The sequence below is a fragment of the Phyllobates terribilis genome, unplaced genomic scaffold (assembly GCF_046119375.1).
Source record: "Phyllobates terribilis strain yellow unplaced genomic scaffold, ASM4611937v1 Scaffold_7__3_contigs__length_470593459, whole genome shotgun sequence".
Classification (NCBI taxonomy): domain Eukaryota; kingdom Metazoa; phylum Chordata; class Amphibia; order Anura; family Dendrobatidae; genus Phyllobates; species Phyllobates terribilis.
The window spans coordinates 430,394,398-430,417,945 of record NW_027362767.1 but is presented as its reverse complement, the minus strand read 5'-3'; the positions used below and the strand labels follow the sequence as shown (position 1 = coordinate 430,417,945).

The window sequence follows — 23,548 nt, the reverse complement described above, 5'->3', positions numbered from 1 at the left end:
TCACACAGGATAGGATTAGATACACTGCTCAGCAGAAAGTGTCACACAGGATAGGATTAGATACACTGCTCAGCAGAAAGTGTCACACAGGATAGGATTAGATACACTGCTCAGCAGAAAGTGTCACACAGGATAGGATTAGATACACGGCTCAGCAGACAGTATCACACAGGATAGGATTAGATACACGGCTCAGCAGACAGTATCACACAGGATAGGATTAGATACACGGCTCAGCAGAAAGTGTCACACAGGATAGGATTAGATACACTGCTCAGCAGAAAGTGTCACACAGGATAGGATTAGATACACGGCTCAGCAGAAAGTGTCACACAGGATAGGATTAGATACACAGCTCAGCAGTCAGTATCACACAGGCTAGGATTAGATACACGGATTAGCAGACAGTATCACACAGGGTAGGATTAGATACATGGGCCAGCAGTCAGTATCACATAGGATAGGATTAGATACACTGCTCAGCAGTCAGTATCACATAGGATAGGATTAGATACACGGCTCAGCAGACAGTATCACACAGGGTAGGATTAGATACACGGCTCAGCAGTCAGTATCACACAGGGTAGGATTAGATACAAGGCTCAGCAGTCAGTATCACACAGGATAGGATTAGATACACGGCTCAGCAGTCAGTATCACATAGGATAGGATTAGATACATGGGCCAGCAGTAAGTATCACATAGGATAGGATTAGATACACTGCTCAGCAGTCAGTATCACATAGGATAGGATTAGATACACGGCTCAGCAGACAGTATCACACAGGATAGGATTAGATACATAGCGCAGCACAGTATCACACGGGGTAGGATTAGATACAGATATCACCCAGACCCTGATATAAGGGGGGTGTCTGATCCCTATAATGCCCTGGTATGAAGCGGTCATAGTGCGGTGCCCCTTGCCATCATTGCCCCCAGCTCTGAGCCCATTGGAGCAGATCTAGGAATCTATCCTCATTGCAGCCAATCACAGCGCAGCTTTTATTTTTAACCCCTCAAGGACGGGGCAATTTTTCGCTTTTGCCCTTTTATCTGATACATAAAGCGCCTCCCAGCCAGAAATGACAGATAACAGAAAACAATAGATGTAAAAGAGTAATAAAGACACAGCTGCAAACTTCGTTACAATGTAGCAGAAATGTCTCCTGTCACGAGTCTCGCAAAGGAACTAGATTGGGGTCGGGTTTCCGATTCTCAATGCATTAAAAAAAATTCCATTCACTGACTGCAAGCAGAGATCTTATTTGCAAAAAAAGGGAGAGGTCGATTTTAAGAAGGGAGTACGTTTTGTGACCGTCCACCGTAAACCACAAATCCCCCTCTGTCTAAACAAAACTAACAAGAGCAGCTGATTCCAACTCTGCTGACTGCATCAGTATGGAAGACGAGGATACCTGAGGATACCTGAGGCTGCCGGGAGCAGAGACGTGAGCAGAGAGGTGAGCAGAGACGTGAGCAGAGTCTCCATTCCTCGTCCCATAACGTCTGGATCCTTTCCCCTCTCTCGCCCCCTCCAGTCGCCGCCTCTTACACCCTTTATTAAATTCTGTCAGCATTATTTCCTTAAACAGAAAACCACATGATCAGAGTTTTGCAACACACAGAGGCGGAAAGTGAGCGCACGAGATGAATGGGGCGAGCTGACGGAGAGCAGGCGACAAGGAAAATGGAGAGATTCTGCTGGTTTTCTTCTGTGACCCTCCTGGCGACTGCTGCCGTCTCAGGTACAGTGACCATATAGATCTATAGGAACCTCTATACAGAGAAATATAGTGTACGTGTGTGTATACATATATACACACTTACATACAATTGTTATATACTGCACAAATTTATTACATATACATCACCGGCTACATAGTTCATAAATAATACAGCTCTATGGTGCCTAAGTAAAATTACCGCTATACTGTAAAGTCAGTCAGAAACTAGAGAAAAAAAGGCTACCACGGACAGACTTGTCTGAAGCCACTCCGTATAGCAGATCCCAGAGGAACCCGGCCTTAACTCTTATATGTACTTGCTGCAGGGCCCCCGGGTTGTGTCCAAAACCAGGTATAGAAGCAGTAGAAAAAAAAGTGAAGTCGGAAGGAAAGATGGGGTCAGATACCAGAAGGTCAGTCAGGAGCAAGTCAGGCAACCTGAGGTCAGAAGGGAGCACAGAGTAAATGTTGTCAGGGTCAGAGTCGGGAACAAGTGGAAGAAGAAATGTAGGAAAACCAAACAGTAACTGTCAGTTCCCTGCTGTATTCTGGAAGATTAAGTAGGGTGTGGTGCTACCTCATAGGCCACACCAGGGAGATGATAACACCGGCTGAGCGACTGGTCTGCACATACACCCATTCTGACCAGCGATATTGGCCTTAACATTTCTTCAGTTACCAGCGCCACCCACAGGATGAACACGGTGCCGCCTGGCAACAGAGGCAAGATCTGGGAAGAGATGTAACAGCACAACTAGTTGTAAGCGGGGTCTCCGGACCCTTTGCTCCAGGTTTATCAGGTAAACAGAGATGACTTTTCAGGGTCAGATTGTCGGCAATGATGTTACATTCCGGGACCCAGGATCTCTTGGCCATCAAATAGTAATATTAATCCCCAGGAAACGGGCCAGGACTGAATCCTGGGATTCCTGTAGGACTCGCAAAAAGGAAGTTAACAGTCCATTCTTCAGGCAACATCTCTTTGGAAGCAGTTCTCACTACAATATATATCTAACAAAAAAAAAATGTTGGCAGAAAAGTCACTTCAAAAATAACCAAGAAGATGCCAAAGAAGACCCTCCGGGAAAAACACAGCCGGCGTTTTCCTGAAGTGTTTTCCACTGGCACAGCTCTGCGGGTATGCCGGCGTCTAAAAGATGCTGTGTGAACGTAGCTTAAGAGAAAGGGGTTCCTTGTGATCACACTGCTCCAACTCCAACCTCTGAGGCATCGTCCTCCACTGCATTGAACCCTCTAAATCCGGCCGGACCACCGCAGGCTCGGATGAGAAGTGTTCTTTTAACTCAGTGGCCTCATCACGTCTCCAGTTAGCTACAACAGCCATATTTTTATCCAAAGAAGTTTGTGGTTTGGCACAATTTGGAAATAAAATGTTGCAAAGATTTCAGGGACCCACTCAAAAATAGTTTGGACCTTTTGAGGGATCCTTTAGTGGCCAGGAAAGTTACCTTCTGAGTCTTTTTTATAAAAAGGCAGCGTGACTCAACGAAGGTCAACAACACATGCTCAGGTTACACTGCATATCTGTTACAGTAAAAAGATGTTTAAAGTCTAAATCCCAATAAATAATATAAGGCAACACAGAGTTGCACGTTTCGCCCAGCTTCGTCAGGGGGCATCAGGACACAGACCCTGATGAAGCCGGGTGAAACGTGCATTGGGCTACATCACAACCAGGTCTTACCACTGCAGCATTTTGTAAGTCATCCTAATAACTGTGTGTTGCCTTATATTATCCACTGGGATTTAGACTTTAGACATCTATTTATTGTAGCAGATATACAGTGTAAGTTGGGCACTTTTTATAAAGAAAAAACTTTGTTACTAAATACTATATTTATATTAATAAATCGTTTTTTTTCTTTTGCAAGACATTTTGCTGCACCCTTTGCTTGTTTCTGCTATGTAATCTGTCATGGCCTGACGTTCTGGGGCAGAACGAATATATATTTGACCCTTTGGGAAGACGGGAAGACGGGAGATTGGTACCAGATTAACAGGACAATAATATTCCTTGAGGGGTTATGCTTCTCTGCTAATACTGGTGCTGTGCACACTACTACACTGCTTCAACAAGGTGTAATTTTTTTTCCTACAAGCAAGTATCTAGTTTGCCTGTTCATCACTACTGCCTGTGGTTAACCATTTGTTTGCTGATTGCCTATATCTCTGCTATTGATCATCTGTCTGCTGTTAGCGTTCAACTCTGCCATTAACCATTTATTTGCTGTTAGTCTTAGCCGGACACTACATATAATGTTGCTGCTTATATCCACGCTCCTGGCTCTATATCTTCTGGTGTTTCTTTCCTGGTCCACTTGGCTGCCTCTCGTCCTGCATACCAGACTGTCCCTCTCCTCACTGATCCATGCGCCGTCCTTGAAGCCCTGCCCTCTATGACATCTTCAGTCTGTGCTGCTCATCCTGACATATGGTTTAAACCTCAAGAAGTGCGTCCATAGCATTTAGATTGAAAAATCTGTCCTTAAAATAGTTGTATGAAATTAAAAAAACATGTCTGCTTTCTTCTAAAAGCGCTACCTTTAGCCATAGATATTTCAAGGGAATGGCACTGAACTGCAACACCAGGCAGAGCCAATGGACGAGAGTAGCACTGCTTCTGCATGAAAGCTGCATGATGGTTTTTTTATCTTATCCAACCCCTTTAATGTACATGGAAACTCCAGGCTGAAGTCGGCTGTTACTTCTGTGTTTTAGTTTCTTAATAAGAAAAGTCGTGTCCATGGTGTCACTAACAACTTCCTGTACGTCTTGTGGTGAGAGTTCACCGTGCTGGCAAAGAAAGCAGAAATTCTGGTAACAAATCAATGTTCTGTGATATATAGTAAGTGTGCAAACATGGCAGTAGTACGAGACAAAGAATCAACGAGAGCCTAAAATGGATGGAAACAGAATATAACTACTATAATACTGCTCCCTATGTACAAGAATATAACTACTATAATACTGCCCCCTATGTACAAGAATATAACTACTATAATACTGCCCCCTATGTACAAGAATATAACTACTATAATACTGCCCCCTATGTACAAGAATATAACTACTATAATACTGCCCCCTATGTACAGGAATATAACTACTATAATACTGCTCCTATGTACAAGAATATAACTACTATAATACTGCTCCTTATGCACAAGAATATAACTACTATAATACTGCCCCCTATGTACAAGAATATAACTACTATAATACTGCCCCCTATGTATAAGAATATAACTACTATAATACTGCTCCTATGTACAAGAATATAACTACTATAATACTGTCCCCTATGTACAAGAATATAGCTACTATAATACTGCCCCCTATGTACAAGAATATAACTACTATAATACTGCTCCTATGTATAAGAATGTAATTACTATAATACTGCCCTCTATGTACAGGAATATAACTACTATAATACTGCTCCCTATGTACAAGAAAATAACTACTATAATACTGCCCCCTATGTACAAGAATATAACTACTATAATACTGCCCCTATGTACAAGAATATAACTGCTATAATACTGCCCCTATGTACAAGAATATAACTACTATAATACTGCTCCTATGTACAGGAATATAACTACTATAATACTGCTCCTATGTACAGGAATATAACTACTATAATACTGCTCCTATGTACAAGAATATAACTACTATAATACTGCCCTCTATGTATAAGAATATAACTACTATAATACTGCCCCCTATATACAAGAATATAACTACTATAATACTGCTCCTATGTACAAGAATATAACTACTATAATACTGCTCCTATGTACAAGAATATAACTACTATAATACTGCTCCTATGTACAGGAATATAACTACTATAATACTGCTCCTATGTACAGGAATATAGCTACTATAATACTGCTCCTATGTACAAGAATATAACTACTATAATACTGCCCTCTATGTATAAGAATATAACTACTATAATACTGCCCCCTATATACAAGAATATAACTACTATAATACTGCTCCTATGTACAAGAATATAACTACTATAATACTGCCCCCTATATACAAGAATATAACTACTATAATACTGCTCCCTATGTACAAGAATATAACTACTATAATACTGCTCCTATGTACAAGAATATAACTACTATAATACTGTCCCTATATACAAGAATATAACTACTATAATACTGCCCCCTATGTACAAGAATATAACTACTATAATACTGCCTCCTATGTAGAAGAATATAACTGCTATAATACTGCCCCCTATGTGCAAGAATATAACTACTATAATACTGCCCCGATGTACAAGAATATGACTACTATAATACTGACCCAATGTACAAGAATATAACTACTATAATACTGCCCCTATGTACAAGAATATAACTACTATAATACTGCTCCTATGTACAAGAATATAACTACTATAATACTGCTCCTATGTACAAGAATATAACTACTATAATACTGTCCCCTATGTACAAGAATATAGCTACTATAATACTGCCCCCTATGTACAAGAATATAACTACTATAATACTGCTCCTATGTATAAGAATGTAATTACTATAATACTGCCCTCTATGTACAGAAATATAACTACTATAATACTGCTCCCTATGTACAAGAAAATAACTACTATAATACTGCCCCCTATGTACAAGAATATAACTACTATAATACTGCCCCTATGTACAAGAATATAACTGCTATAATACTGCCCCTATGTACAAGAATATAACTACTATAATACTGCTCCTATGTACAGGAATATAACTACTATAATACTGCTCCTATGTACAGGAATATAACTACTATAATACTGCTCCTATGTACAAGAATATAACTACTATAATACTGCCCTCTATGTATAAGAATATAACTACTATAATACTGCCCCCTATATACAAGAATATAACTACTATAATACTGCTCCTATGTACAAGAATATAACTACTATAATACTGCTCCTATGTACAAGAATATAACTACTATAATACTGCTCCTATGTACAGGAATATAACTACTATAATACTGCTCCTATGTACAGGAATATAGCTACTATAATACTGCTCCTATGTACAAGAATATAACTACTATAATACTGCCCTCTATGTATAAGAATATAACTACTATAATACTGCCCCCTATATACAAGAATATAACTACTATAATACTGCTCCTATGTACAAGAATATAACTACTATAATACTGCCCCCTATATACAAGAATATAACTACTATAATACTGCTCCCTATGTACAAGAATATAACTACTATAATACTGCTCCTATGTACAAGAATATAACTACTATAATACTGTCCCTATATACAAGAATATAACTACTATAATACTGCCCCCTATGTACAAGAATATAACTACTATAATACTGCCTCCTATGTAGAAGAATATAACTGCTATAATACTCCCCCCTATGTACAAGAATATAACTACTATAATACTGCCCCGATGTACAAGAATATGACTACTATAATACTGACCCGATGTACAAGAATATAACTACTATAATACTGCCCCTATGTACAAGAATATAACTACTATAATACTGCTCCCTATGTACAAGAATATAACTACTATAATACTGCCCCCTATGTACAAGAATATAACTACTATAATACTGCTCCTATGTACAAGAATATAACTACTATAATACTGCCCCTATGTACAAGAATATAACTACTATAATACTGCCCCCTATGTACCATTGGAAGAGAGGCCGCAGATGTGTATATGTTGTGTAGAATAGAGATAGGGGGGTTGAAAGCTCCACAGACTCAGATGGGGCACAGCTACCACTGACTGGGGTGAATTTTGATAGTACCCCTGAAAAAAAGACTGAACCTTTATGTTTATTGTAAATCAACCTAGGTCCTCTATTATGACTTTTGGTGAGACCAACTATCAGGGGTTTTTGAGCACTGGCTATGGGACTGCGGTAGAAATCTGTCTCTTAAGGCCACGTTCACACATTCAGTATCTGGTCAGTATTTTACACCAGTATTTGTAGCCAAAATCAGGAGTGGAACAATCAAAGGAAAAGTGTAATAGAAACTCGTCACCACTTCTGAATGAATTTATCACCTACTCCTAGTTTTGGCTTACAAATACTGATGTAAAATACTGACCAAACACTGAACATGTGAACGTGGACTAAGTGTGACTCTCCATTACATGCGTCATTAGACATGTTGTAGTCGCCCAGAGAGACGTCACTGTCGTGACCCATGACACAGCCGGTGTACACAATCCTGGAGGGTTGAGCTGACCCCCTCCTCTGGTCATATCACTGGTCCACTGGGCCGGGTGTCTTTACAGTCGGGCCCCGGTCCTTCTCTGCCCCCACCTACATTGAGGTCACCTGACACATGGTAAGGTTTTAATGCTAGAAGACGCTTTTTTAAGTAAAGTAGTGTTGACTAAGTACCCTATGTTGTACTATTACTATCCACTTACCTATTACAGGGTATATGCTCATTTTGTTTTTATCTTCGGTGCGGTCGAATGTAAGACTGAGCTGAACCCCAATACATGATGTCTCTGTCCAATAATTGAGGATCTTCAGGAGCTTCACCTTCTATAGTTCCCTGTGAGGCTTTGATTTTGGGTGGTTTCTCTGAGAGATGCCCCAAGGGATACAGGTGGGTCATTAGGGCCCAATGATAGGAATGGGAACAGGTTTGATGGGTTCATGATGGAGATTAATGAAGTTGTGGCTCACAAACCATTGGAGAACCCTCCTGATATGGTCATACTCCAGATTTACCTCATGTAACCCCTCCAGGGGGAGCATTTCAGTGATTGAGCTGCCGGCGATGGAGGGAACACGATTTTCCTGTGTCTCCTCTGCAGGTTTTCCAGCAGTTTGTGTCGATGTGCACGGCGTTCTCCGGAGATCACTGAAGTCTCTGATTTCCAACCACCATTGATCTGACCCTACATTTGTTGGAAGGTCCTGATGTACAATACTAAGTTATATTGTGGTGCCGTGTTAGCCAGAAAATTCGATGTAAATACTTTTATGCCCAAAAATGACAAAAGTATTCTTGGAGTGATACCCTTATTGGCTAACCAGAAAATATATATATATATATACATGCAAGCTTTCAGAGTACAGAGGTTCCTTCATCAGGTTGGATTACAGCCTGAAGAAGGAGCCTCTGGCATGTGTGTATATATATTTTTTTTTCTGGTTAGCCAATAAAGGTATCACTCCGAGAATACTTTTGTCATTTTTGGGCATAAAAGTATTTTCAGTAAGAGAAATCACTGGGCAGTGTCATCGCTGTGTGATGTCCCTGCAGAGCGCTCTCATGCTCCAAATCAATGGAAATCCCAGATTCTCTAAAGTTCGGATGTGAGGGTTAGGAAAACAGGCTGAAGATTTCAGGAGTCGTGGACAAAACTGTACTTGCTTTCTAACTCTTTACAACAAAAAATTGACCTCACACCAGGACAATTCACGGCATTCTGACTTGATTTAGGACATTTTGGGCCACTCATCCCAGTCTCGTATAGCTAGAATCACTGTAGACCTACGATAGCAGATAATGGACTTGACTTCCCTATTGGAGGTTTCGTTTGTAAAGATTTTATTTGAACTCTTGGCTTTTTTTTTTTTTTTTTTTCACCTTTTCCTACTTTTTTTTTGTGCCACAATTTTTTTAAACCAATGTTAAAAAGTTCCTAATAAAGATCTTCATATAAATGAACCTAGAATCTCCCTCCAACATGTAGTCATGGACCCTGCAGTAAGTGATCTCTACCAGAAGGGGGCACCAGTGATGGTATAACGCTGCGGTGCTGTTTACATGCTGCTTTTTATTATTAGCATGTGATGTTTGTTTTTTATGTGTATATTTAGATATATTTTTTTTTACATAAAGGTTTTTATGATCAGTTTGTGTTCAGAACGTGCTAGGGACTCGTGGATGTGATGGTCTCAGACCTGCAGATGTACAGTTATCAGATCATAAGGGGGGGTCTTGATACTATATATTTCAGGTCTGCATTAATTTAAGAGCCTAGTTTTGTTTGTTTTTTTCAGGCAGACTGGGGTCTGTATTAGTCTAGGGGGGATCTATATTTCAGTACACGGTTTAGGGGCTCTGCCTTCAGTATTTAGGGGGTCTGGTGCTGTATTTAATTAGGGAGTTTGGCCTGGAGTTTATAGGCCCTTCTCATATCCCACTCTTAGCCCCAATAAAATATTAAAAATATTACTCAGAGGTGAGTGCCGATGTCGTTCCAGCGGTATCGGCACTCACGTTCCCGGGGCTCTCGTGCTGTTGTTGTGACACGTGACCCCCGGCGTCCAATCAGTGCTGGCGTCACTGGCCCCGCCTTCGGACAAATCAAGCATCAAGAGGAAGCCCGGGCTGCGGCTGCTCTCACTTTCTTTTGAAGTTCGATTTGTCAGAATGTGAGGACAGTGACGCCGGTGCTGATTGGACTCCGGGGGTCACGTGTCACAACAACCGCACGATAGCTCCGGGAACGCGAGTGCCGACACCGCTGGAACGGCGCAAGCATTGGAAGTGATTATAATTTATTTCATCGGCGCCAAACATTTAGATCAAGAAGGGGATGTCCTAGTAGTGGACAACCCCTTTAAGGGTCCGGTCTCTTCTTGTTTAAGAGACCTTGTTCGGTGTTACTTTATGGGGTCTTATCTTAGGTCTGTATTATTTTATGGGGTCTTGTTCTGTTTCTGTTTAAGGGTCTGCAGTTTGTATTTGTTTAGAAGGTCTGTGATCTGTATTTAGGGGGCTGGGATTAGTGTCTGTTTTTATTCAGGCGGTCTGGAGTCTGTATTTAGGGGGTCTGGGCTGGAGTCTTTATTAGCTTTAGAAGGTTTAGTTCTGCTTTCGTTTAGGGGGTCTGAGCTCTATATATGTGGAATCTGCCATTAGTTTTGTATTAGTCTAAAACAGTATTTGTTTAGGGGGTTTAGTTCAGTATTAGTTTCAAGGGTCTGGAGTCTATATTTTGAATGGTTTGTCTTGAACTTTAACATTGATGGCCTATCCTTAAGATGCTGGCTGGAGAAGCTGCTCCCGGTGTTGGTGATGACCAGAACTGCTCAGTTGCGGAGCTGCACACCACTGGTCTGTCAACAGAACGGTGGCCACGGCCGGGAACTGCACATTCACCCCCTAAAGATTTGAATAAGGGGCGGATGCGCAGTACCTGGCCGCGACCAGTATTCTGTTGATGGAGCTGTGCTGTGCAGCTCCACAACAGAGCAGTTGCGGACAATGCCAATACTGGGAACAGCTGATCGGCGGCGGTGCCGGGTGTAGCAGAAACTGATGACCTGAGGATACACCATCAAGTCCCAGACAACTCTTTAAGGGTTTGGTCTGGGGTCTCTGTTTCTTGGTGCTAGTTTTGTAGTTCCTTTGGGGTCTGTGTAACTTTTTTTAGGAAGTGATTAGGGCCCGTCATACAAAATTATGTAGAAAGTTCCTCGTCTGGGTGGGACTTTCCATTCTAGTTTTCTAGATACATTGAAGTGATCCTTGTCCAGCAGCAGGGTGATCCTTTTTGGAAGGCTTCGTCCATGGGGGCGTCATCTCGGGCTGAACAACCCATCGGAACAACTCCTTGGAGACTCAGCTATTGGCTTCATTCCTTCATTCTGGTCGTCACTTGGGCCGCTGCCATATTGACCTCGTCTGATAGGATCTCGAAGGCAAACTGAGAGCAAACAAAGCAAATACCAAGCGATAGCTGGAAACTTTACTGGTGAACGCGCCCTTATGGGATCAGCTAAAAAGAATCAAGGGGGTGAAGCAATCCGGAGATGTCTGTAGATACAGTGCATCGATTACACTAAAATAAAATATTCCCAGCACTAAGAATAGACGGACATTTCCTCCCGTTCTATCATTAATCCGCGGCGTCAGTCGCTTCCTGGAAGTATCGACTGTGACGGTCATTTCTGTCTCCTCGGATTCTTCTTCCTGCGAGTCTTGAGGAATGTTGTGAAATAACAGAAGTAAAATGTGTGGTCTGAAAGATAATGACCTCTATACAAAGGCTGGTAGGGAGGTCACGGGCCGAGTGAGGAATATAAGGGAGTACAAATACCGGAAGTTAAAATAGCAAAAAATACATCACAATTACTGGAATAATCAGATCATTATTCTGCACGAGCAAATTAAAAATATTACGAGTAGATCAAGGGGTAAAAAAGTGACATTGCAGTACCACTCATGGCCACTAGAGACAGTTACTCCCAGGCCTGTGCTGGCAGAGGGCATGTGTGCGTTATGTGAACCCTTTCTATCGATATTAGTTGTGTTTTATTCATACTAGAATGTAATACATGAAATGTCAGAGCATGATGAGAGTTGTAGTCAAACAGTAATTCGAGGCCCCACAACCACAATCACAATCTTTTTTTTTTTTTTAAAGTCTAAAAAAAAGTTTACAAAAGTTTCTTTAATTGTTAAGATCAAGAGTTTAGACTAAAGTAGTGGTGCCCAAAGTAAGCCGGGTCAAGCCATGTTGGGAGTTGTAGTTTCCCAGCAGTTGAAGGGTTGCCGCTGCCTCCATGCTACCCTAGATCAGTAGGTCTATGACCAGCTGCGTTACTGGACAATGATGCACACGGCCCGGTGTTGGAATTGGTTAGAACCGAAGTTTGGCTTTGTTTCAAATGTTCACTGTCCTCATTCCTGTAAAATACCCCAGCTACGGCAAAGTGGCTACCCAACACCCAGGGCACATGCCCCAATTGCCCCCTCTCAGCTACTTTCACGGGTATGTTGGTGTCTGGCATAACAAGGAAGGGGGTGCTGTCCATTGGAGTCACACTAGTAGAATCTAGGGCCAATCTTGTACATTTTCCGTGATGAGTCCAGTCCTGTATTTTTGGGTACGGTTACCTTAAATATCACTGACGTTTCAACAAACTTTGCATAAATCAATAGTACGACAGAATATAAGAAAATCTGTAACATATCATATGAGAGAAATCTGCTTTCTGCATTTATGAGCACTTCTTCCCCTCGCCCTGCCCTCTGAACTGATCAGTCACTCTGAAAAACAACTGAAATCAGTCTTAGCCTAAGCAAAAGGAATGGCCAGCTTACTTAGGGATCAGACTACAGCTGCCTGTAGAGAGATGCAAGAAGTTGGAGCTGCTGCTTTATAGTACCCTAAATGTTTATCTTATTCAGAGCTGGATTCACAGCTACATTGCTCAGTATTGCTGCATAATGTCCTCCATGCTGCTTGTTTCTAGTAAATGTTTTATCTTCAAGTGCTGGATTCACAGCTATACCGCTCAGTATTGCTGAATAATATAATCTAAGCTGCTTTTCTCTTATTAAGTATTTTATCTCACCACAGAGCTGGATACAAAGCTACACAGCTCAGTATTGCTGTATATTGTCCTCCATGCTGCTGCTGCTTCTGAACATGTGCTACACAGGAGAGCAGGAATCCTTCATGTCTGTGTGTGCTGTGTATGGGAGACCTCATTATAGATGGTCTACACATGCTGGCTTGTAGATAACTGAAAATTAGAGATACTGTAGACCAGGGGTGGATTAAGAGTAGCAAGAGCCCCGGGCAGTTTAGAAGGCGCGCCCCCCCCCCACCCCACACACACACCTGATGTATCACATGTCACATGATCCCCTGTGATAGATCATGTGCTAGATCATGTGATAGTTCACGTGAAATTAATTTGGCAGAATATTAATTATAATTTTTTTAGGCTGTGTGCCAACTATGCGTTTTTTTAGGCGTTTCTGAAGCGGCAATTCCGCTGCAGAAACGCTTAAAAAACGCTTGATAAAAGGTCTGCCATGTTTCCCAATGATAATCCGCATGTGCTGTGCACATGCTGCGGAAATTTCCGCTGCGGATTATCATTGCGGAAAAAAACGCAGCACTACCAATTATTTTGCAGAAGCGCGGACTTTTCGCCGCCATTGACTTGCATTGGAACGCATGGAATCCGCATCACTGCATCTGTAGATGTGGATAACATGCGTTTCAATGTGCGGATGGTACCCGGGTGTGGAGGACAGGAGACTCTCCTCCGGACCCGGGTACCATAGAACCTGTAAAAAAAGAATAAAATAAAAAATAAATATTATACTTACCTTCTGATGGCCCCCAGTGTCTTTATCCGATGTGTCCTGGCTTGCCGGCTGCTCGCGATGGTCTGAAAAGGACCTGCCGTGACGTCATTTAATCATGTGACAGATCAAGCGACCGCTGACTTCGACAGGCCATCAGAAGGTAATTATATATTTATTTTTTACCATTCTTTTACGGTCACACTATATAAATCCATGCCGGTTGCATGGATTTATATAGTGTGACCAAGTTGTCAAGCACTTTCCAAGTGATGCTAAAGTCGCTTGGAAAGCGCTTGTCAACCCGCATGCGTTTTTTCTGCCAGGGAGATGCAGAAACGCTCAGGAAAAAATCCGGAGAATTTCTGCATCGTGGGCACATAGCCTTACATTAATTGTATGACTCAATATTAAGCACACGTAGCCATCTATACACAGCAGGAGGCCGCACTTAGCCATCTATACACAGCGGGAGGCCGCACGTAGCCATTTATACACAGCGGGAGGCCGCACGGCGCCATCTATACACAGCGGGAGGCCGCACGGCGCCATCTATACACAGCGAGAGGCTGCACGTAGCCATCTATACACAGCGGGAGGCCGCACGTAGCCATCTATGCACAGCGGGAGGCCGCGCGGCGCCATCTATACACAGCGGGAGGCCGCACGGCGCCACCTATACACAGCGGAAGGCCGCACGGCGCCATCTATAGACAGCAGGAGGCCGCACGTAGTCATCTATAAACAGCAGGAGGCCGCACGTAGCCATCTATACACAGCGGGAGGCCAAAAATAGCCATCTATACACAGCGGAAGGACGCATGGCGCCATCTATAGACAGCAGGAGGCCGCACGTAGTCATCTATACACAGCGGGAGGCCGCCCGTAGCCATCTATACACAGTGGGAGGCCGCACGTAACCATCTATACACAGCAGGAGGCCACACGGCGCCCCCCAGAGACAGCGGGAGGCCGCACGTAGCCATCTATACACAGCAGGAGGCCGCACGTAGCCATCTATACACAGCAGGAGGCAACACGGCGCCCCCCCAGAGACAGCGGGAGGCCGCACGCAGTCACGCACACACAAACATATACAGACATATACATACACGCATAAACACATTTGAAACACAAAAATACATATAAACAGACATCACACAATGATATCTGCCTACACACACACTCAATTACACACACACTCAATTACACACACACTCAATCACACACACACTCAATCACACACACACTCACACACACACTCTCACACACACACACTCTCACACACACACTCTCACACACACACTCTCACACACACACACACTCTCACACACACACTCTAAAACTCACACACTCACACACTCTCACACACTCACACACACACACTCTCACACACACTCTCACACACTCACCATCCCCCGGCTCCCGTCGTCCAGCTCCTCTCCGGTGCAGCAGTGCAGGCTGGGCGCGCACTGCGTAACGTCACAGCTAGGAGACACGGCCGCGCACAAGGCCCGTGTCTCCTAGCTGTGATGCGGCCGGGCCAGCACAGGGAAGTTAACAGCTGCAGTGCTGGCCCGGCCGAAGAAGAAGTAGCGGCCGTGCGCCGCTGCTGGGGGAGCGGTCCGGGGGCCCCCCCGTCACTGTCTGCCGGTATATGCCGTGACGCCGCACATATAATGAGGGCAATCTGGCCATAGACATCCTGGAGCCCCGGGCCCCCTGGAGGCCCGGGGCCCCGGGCGGTAGCCCAGATTGCCCTCATTATAATCCGCCTATGTGTAGATCATGCAGAGGGGAAATCTGGTGAGAAATGCAAAATACAAGTCATATAATGGACAGAATTAGTTTTACTATTCATATACACAGGTGACAGCTGATCCTGAAACTACAGGTGCACTTTAAGGTGACGCACAGAATTTCCCTTGCTAGAGAGTCACTCCTGAGAACTGATGCTCAGCCCTCGGCAGCTGTGAGGATTTGCCGGGGTGTTAGTTTTTCCTTTGACGTTGCCCTGACTTTTGAATAAGAAGAATTCTCCTTTTTCTTCTGTGAACGTGGATAATTGATAAGAAAACAGAGAGGGAGACATAGCAAGATGCAACAATAGCCACTAAAGCTAAATCACAAGTGTAAGAACTAACTCCGGATCTCGTACAGAAGATGGAAGTCATTATCCAGGACCCCTCATCACCATCTCGCTTCTGAGCCCGTGACCGTGTCATTACATCCCCTCCTGATATGTCATTATCTCTAACAATCAAGTGACATGTCGCCTGTACGATGCCTGCAGCTGGGGAAGTGCTTGTCTGTACAGTCCTTTCATCAGGAGGTCTCAATGGTCTGGCACCAGGACCCGCACCCAAGGTCCATTTGGTACATCCATATCGGCCCTTTTAATACCGCGGCACAATCATAAAGGCTGCTGCAACAGTGAAAATGAAGAATGCATGTATGGCATATAATGTATGTAGAAATATCTATATTGATCCTGAACCCCCTATTGTCTTTGTCATCATGCCAAATTTAAAAAGGCAGATGAATATGCCACATGCTAAGCGTGGCACACCCAATTTGCACACTTTGACTTCACCCTAGTAATGCCTATACTTACTGTATATACACTGTACTATTCTACCACAGTGTCCAGATAATAATGCACTACAGGGTCCAGATAATAATGCACTACAGTGTCCAGATAAATAATGTTCTACAGGGTCCAGATAAATAATGTTCTACAGGGTCCAGATAAATAATGCTCTACAGGGTCCAGATAAATAATGTTCTACAGGGTCCAGATAAATAATGCTCTACAGTGTCCAGATAAATAATGTTCTACAGGGTCCAGATAAATAATGCACTACAGTGTCCAGATAAATAATGTTCTACAGGGTCCAGATAAATAATGCTCTACAGGGTCCAGATAAATAATGTTCTACAGGGTCCAGATAAATAATGCTCTACAGGGTCCAGATAAATAATGCACTACAGTGTCCAGATAAATAATGCTCTACAGGGTCCAGATAAATAATGCACTACAGTGTCCAGATAAATAATGTTCTACAGGGTCCAGATAAATAATGCTCTACAGGGTCCAGATAAATAATGCACTACAGTGTCCAGATAAATAATGCTCTACAGGGTCCAGATAAATAATGCACTACAGTGTCCAGATAAATAATGTTCTACAGGGTCCAGATAAATAATGCTCTACAGTGTCCAGATAAATAAAGCTCTACAGTGTCCAGATAATAATGCACTACAGGGTCCAGATAAATAATGCTCTACAGTGTCCAGATAAATAATGCTCTACAGTGTCCAGATAAATAATGCTCTACAGTGTCCAGATAAATAATGCTCTACAGGGTCCAGATAAATAATGCTCTACAGTGTCCAGATAAATAATGCTGTACAGTGTCCAGATAAATAATGCTCTACAGGGTCCAGATAAATAATGCTCTACAGTGTCCAGATAAATAATTCCCTACAGTGTCCAGATAAATAATGCTCTGCAGTGTCCAGATAAATAATTCCCTACAGTGTCCAGATAAATAATGCTCTACAGTGTCCAGATAAATAATGCTGTACAGTGTCCAGATAAATAATGCTGTACAGTGTCCAGATAAATAATGCTCTACAGTGTCCAGATAAATAATGTTCTACAGGGTCCAGATAAATAATGCTCTACAGTGTCCAGATAAATAATTCCCTACAGGGTCCAGATAAATAATGTTCTACAGGGTCCAGATAAATAATGTTCTACAGGGTCCAGATAAATAATGTTCTACAGGGTCCAGATAAATTATGCTCTACAGTGTCCAGATAAATAATGCTCTACAGTGTCCAGATAAATAATGTTCTACAGTGTCCCGATATATAATGCTCTACAGTGTCCAGATAAATAATGTTCTACAGTGTCCAGATAAATAATGTTCTACAGTGTCCCGATATATAATGCTCTACAGTGTCCAGATAAATAATGTTCTACAGTACCAGATAAATTATGCACTGCTGTACCCAGATAAATAGTGCTCCACAATGCTCAGATTAAAAGCATTACATTGTCCTGATGCTCAGTCGTCTACAATGTCTTGATATATAGTTAATTGATATACCTTGTCCAGATAAATAGTGATCTATAAAGTCTCGACAAATAGTTATGTACAGCGCCCACATAAATAGTATCCTACAGTGTCCAGATAAATAGATGAATCAATAGCAATGCCAGGCCGCTCCATGCATTGCCCAGTTTTATCAGCACCCACTTAGTACATAAAGTGGTTAGTGTGCCCAATCCATTGTCCAGATAGGTAGCAGGTGTTGCATCGTACAATACTTTGCCAAGATGGTGTCTGTAATGACCGCAGTGCCATTCTTGTGTTACTTTTACGCCGTACTTCTTGCCATATTTTTATTCCCCTTTATGTTCTATTGAGTAAATGTAGCACCCTGAGGATTCGGCTGCTACAGGGGTATTGCACCTCAACCCAGAGGTGTGATATTCCACTCCCGGGTAAGGATGGAGTGTGGAACTGAGCTAGTAGGCTGCATGCACTACACACATCCCATTTCCGGGGAACAGACCGATGGTACTCCCACTAGAGAAATGTGCAGGTACGACAGTGTCTGTTCCTGGCTGGAGTGGGAGGGAGGTGGAACATCCCAGTAGTGTAGGGGCAGATAGGGGGAGCAGCCTGGGTAAAGCTAGGAGCTCATTGGGTGCTGGTCACCTGAGCTCACACATAGAGGGAGTATATAAGGTGGGCACCATCTTAGATCAGGGTCAGTCTGTGAGACGTCAGTCAGTCAGCCAGCTCCAAGGCCAAGAGAGAGAGAGAGAGAGAGGAGAAAGAAGGACCCAGAGGGGGAGAAGAGGGAACTCCAAGAACCCAAAATTAGATCAGAGGGTGAAGAGTTGGCACAAGGGTACTGGATCCCAAGCTGGTGGAGGGCCCTAATCCTTAGCCAGAGACCGGAGGTCGTGGGCAGGATCTGCCACGACCACCCACTAAATCCACCCGGAAGGCAAACCAAGAATAGGATCAGGGAACCCAGAGACAAGGGTTTACCAACAAGAGGCCCGAGGGAGCCGGACTTAGGTGGATCCCTGGTGGGGAAGGCCGGAGAGGAGGACAAGTCAGAAAGGGAGCTCAGGACCACACTCCGGAGTTGCCTGGGAGTTGACCGAGTCCAGGACCTGGTGGACGCAGCACGGCTTGGGTGGTCACTGCTGTACACAGTGACCCGAGCAACACCAGTAAGTAAAACCCTGGAACTGCATTTTATGCCTCTGAGTCTCCTTGCTGCACCTTCACAACCACCATCCTCCACGGCTGACCCCCTGAGGCTATACCCCTCCCGTTGGGGGTTATACTACCGCAGCTGCACACACACCACCAGCCTCAGCGGACCATCTTGCAGCGGCGGCCTTTTGACCGCAAATCAACGGGTGGCGTAGTCGACACTAATAACATCTATAAGGACTGCCGCACACTGAGTTTGACACCCTGGGCACGGACCGGGTCACAGCCACTCGGAGACTACAACCCCCATCTGATCCAGCTCCGGGTATCCCTAACAACATGGCCCAGGGGGCGCGTCAACTTTGGCGTAGTCGGCAGGATAACGTGCCCGCAACAACCGGGTACTGCGTGCCTGAAGAAAAGTTCACCGTTACCTCAAAAAGAAGTCTCCCGCCGGTTCCGGAGGGTCCCCGCCAACGGACCCCATCACAGGTCGTTTCCCGCCGGTTGTCCGCCATTTGCAGCTTTTTCCCGCCATCCATGGAGTTTCCCGCCACTGGGAGACGATTCCCGCCATTTCCAAGGATTTCCCGCCTTGGGGGAGCGGACGCCATTATGGGCGTGCCAGAGGGTGGCAAAAGGCCACCTCCCATCGTGGGCCAGGTCGAAGAATGGCGCCAAAAGCGGAAACCGCGCCCACCAACAGAGACTGTGATGCTGGAAGTGTCCATCAGCGTGAGAGAACTGCCCCTGGAACTGACAATCACTAAGTTGCCCCGGGACCACCCTCAATGGGGGCGGAGACAGAACAAGAGAACGAAGATGGGTGCAGCCTGGAGGAGTCTGGAGAGAGCGCACCCGGAGACAAGACGTCTGGAGGAGAGTCCAGAGAGAGCGTACCCGGAGATGGAGGGAGAGACAGGCAGCACCGACCCAGTGGTCAGGAGCCTGCTGCAAGCAACAACCCCACTAGGCTTAGTGGAGATCCTGGCACAGCTCCCCCGAGACCGGGAGTGTGCACAGACCGCGCTGGAGGGCCTCGCACGGAGGATGGCCCGGGTTCAGCGGGAGACGTTGGCGGAGTGGAGCCGAGAGATGGCCCAGCAGACCGGAACCCGTCAGCGGAGCACGCCGCCCGAGACGAGGAGACAGACCGCCTCTGAGGATGGCGCAGGAGGAATGAAGGCAGGAGACGGCGCCGAGAAGGGAGCTGAACGGACGGAGGCAGGTAAAGGGGACGTCTCTACCCCGAGCCGAGAAACCGTGTACCTGCCCCAGCTCCCCGTCGCAGAGCCCGAAGTTCCCCCTGCCGTGCCCGTCGCTGCATCGTCACCGCCGCAGACTAGGCCTCAAGCAGTAACCGTGGCCGCGACCCCTGTGACGTCACGCGTTTCGACCCTGAGCGCGGCAAAGCAGGAAATACCATCGGCCTGGTCGCAGGGCCGAGTAACCCAGGGCGCTGCCGTTCTTACGGTGCCCTTTGCCTTTAGGGTGCCCCAAGCCTGGTCGCAAGGCCTGGTCGACCCGGGCGCAGCTACCATCAACGCGCCCTCAACATCTAGAGTGCCGCACCTGGGTGAAGACCTGTTCGCCCAGCATACGTGCCCGGATGGGCAGCCCTTTGTATGGCCCCAGGAGTATATTCAGCTGGAACTCCAGAGAGCAAGGCCCATGTGCGAGCCCCTGATTCCGGCTCCAAAGCCCGTAAGGAGGACCTCGCCCCCACTGGAGGAGATCCAGTTCGAGTGGGACCCTACCGGAGAAGACCTCATGGGGTTCACTCAGGAGACTCGGGCGGCCGCAGCGGAGCGTGCAGAGTGCTGCCGGCAGCAGCTCGAGGTCTTCGAGAGGGAGCGGAGAGAGAGGCGGGTCCGGGAACAGCAAATGCAGATAAGGAGCGCGGAGCAGAAGAGCCGGACCAGGAGGAAACCCCGTGCAGCTCATGGTCCCCGTGCCACCGGGACTGTGATAAAATTCAATATGCAGCACGGATGGGGCTTTATTAGAGACCATCAGACCCCCGGTGACGTCTTTGTAACCCGCAGAGACGTAGAAAGCCATCTGCCGGAGGGACACAGAGGTCGTGACCTGTACGTAGGGGACGAGGTCACCTTCACCCGGCACAAGTGTGCCAAAGGACCCTACGCCCTCCATGTGCATCGCCTGACGGAGGAGGAGCTGCGGTGTGAGGAGGAGCAAGAGGACCCGGACGGGTCTGAAGAATCTAAAGAAGGAGCAGGAGGACGCCGTCGTTGAAGTACGGTAGAGAGAGACTGTACATAGTTACCCGTCAGGGTATAAGAACTGTTCTAGTTAAAATATAGTCCCCGTTGGGACCAGCCAATTGAACTGAATCCCGTGTGTCCCTATTCCCACTGACCGAGGACTGAGAGCGGCCATATTTCCCTTGTATATAGTTGCGCTTCCTAAAGCGCCCCCTACCGGTTTTATAGGAAACTGTTTTCTTCCAAAAGAGACTGTCGCACTTTACCCTGTCACAAGTTGCACCGTGGCCGGAGGAACAAGAATGTTATTTATGAAAAGTTTTATATGAAAAGTTTGATAGCTGATAATATATATGATGTTTTATATGTTGATGTTTATGAAAAAAAAAAAATTGTATGTTTTGATGTTTTGTTATCTTACAGCCCGAGGACGTGCTGTGGTTTACCAGGGGGGAATGTAGCACCCTGAGGATTCGGCTGCTACAGGGGTATTGCACCTCAACCCAGAGGTGTGATATTCCACTCCCGGGTAAGGATGGAGTGTGGAACTGAGCTAGTAGGCTGCATGCACTACACACATCCCATTTCCGGGGAACAGACCGATGGTACTCCCACTAGAGAAATGTGCAGGTACGACAGTGTCTGTTCCTGGCTGGAGTGGGAGGGGGGTGGAACATCCCAGTAGTGTAGGGGCAGATAGGGGGAGCAGCCTGGGTAAAGCTAGGAGCTCATTGGGTGCTGGTCACCTGAGCTCACACATAGAGGGAGTATATAAGGTGGGCACCATCTTAGATCAGGGTCAGTCTGTGAGACGTCAGTCAGTCAGCCAGCTCCAAGGCCAAGAGAGAGAGAGAGAGAGAGAGGAGAAAGAAGGACCCAGAGGGGGAGAAGAGGGAACTCCAAGAACCCAAAATTAGATCAGAGGGTGAAGAGTTGGCACAAGGGTACCGGATCCCAAGCTGGTGGAGGGCCCTAATCCTTAGCCAGAGACCGGAGGTCGTGGGCAGGATCTGCCACGACCACCCACTAAATCCACCCGGAAGGCAAACCAAGAATAGGGTCAGGGAACCCAGAGACAAGGGTTTACCAACAAGAGGCCCGAGGGAGCCGGACTTAGGTGGATCCCTGGTGGGGAAGGCCGGAGAGGAGGACAAGTCAGAAAGGGAGCTCAGGACCACACTCCGGAGTTGCCTGGGAGTTGACCGAGTCCAGGACCTGGTGGACGCAGCACGGCTTGGGTGGTCACTGCTGTACACAGTGACCCGAGCAACACCAGTAAGTAAAACCCTGGAACTGCATTTTATGCCTCTGAGTCTCCTTGCTGCACCTTCACAACCACCATCCTCCACGGCTGACCCCCTGAGGCTATACCCCTCCCGTTGGGGGTTATACTACCGCAGCTGCACACACACCACCAGCCTCAGCGGACCATCTTGCAGCGGCGGCCTTTTGACCGCAAATCAACGGGTGGCGTAGTCGACACTAATAACATCTATAAGGACTGCCGCACACTGAGTTTGACACCCTGGGCACGGACCGGGTCACAGCCACTCGGAGACTACAACCCCCATCTGATCCGGCTCCGGGTATCCCTAACAACATGGCCCAGGGGGCGCGTCATAAACTAAGCTCCAAACACTGAGTGCGGCTCATGGAAAGCCCTAAAGGACGACTTTGGAAATATCGGCGCCAACTTTGCACCAGTGATGACTTTACCATGGCTAATCTCACCGGGTATAACATATTGTGCAACTTATTGCAGACCTCCGGGTGTAAATGTCATGTAAGTGCACGTGACGCTATGACGCATCTCCAGAGTCATCCCGTGTGGTCAACCTCACAAGCAATATCTCCATTAAGAGATAAAAAAACACTATTGCCGGAGGTAAATATCTGTAAAAAAACACCAGCGCATTATGGAAAATCTGGTTTTGTGGAATAAATGTCACATATTTTCCACATACCTGACGCCGTGTGCAAACAGAACAGGTTACACCGGCGTGGCAGCGAGCCGCGCAGGAACGTTTCTAATTATGGACAAACCTTGTTGTGCAAAGTAAAGGCAAAGGTGACTGCAGGGATCCATGGGCAGGAGCAGAACTAGCATGGTGGCAGACACAGCAGCTGTAATGGGCCCCCGCAGCTCAGGGGGCCCCTCTCACCTCACACCAGGTAGTGAAAACTACGGAAGAGGAAATTACATGCTGCCTCCAGTTTTACCATCCTAT

At 45.6% G+C, this 23,548-nt stretch overlaps 2 protein-coding genes across 3 annotated transcripts in view; one reads left to right on the top strand and one right to left on the bottom strand.

The window, feature by feature from the left end:
- The window catches only part of LOC141155232 (butyrophilin subfamily 1 member A1-like), a 57,213-nt gene extending 55,611 nt beyond the window's left edge, over positions 1 to 1,602 (bottom strand). Inside the window, 1 exon segment of the mRNA XM_073642027.1 lies at positions 1,429 to 1,602. Within this exon segment, the coding sequence (XP_073498128.1) occupies positions 1,429 to 1,504 (76 nt within the window). The 5' untranslated portion in view covers positions 1,505 to 1,602.
- LOC141155233 (butyrophilin subfamily 1 member A1-like) overlaps positions 1,103 to 23,548 on the top strand; it is a 59,996-nt gene continuing 37,550 nt past the window's right edge. The window contains exons 1-2 of one of the 2 annotated variants that reach the window (XM_073642029.1): positions 1,103 to 1,463; positions 1,596 to 1,748. In XM_073642029.1, coding sequence (XP_073498130.1) covers positions 1,655 to 1,748 — 94 coding nt within the window. In that variant the 5' untranslated portion in view covers positions 1,103 to 1,463; positions 1,596 to 1,654. The remainder of the gene's footprint in view (positions 1,464 to 1,595; positions 1,749 to 23,548) is intronic. The other variant, XM_073642028.1, reaches the window with a different exon arrangement.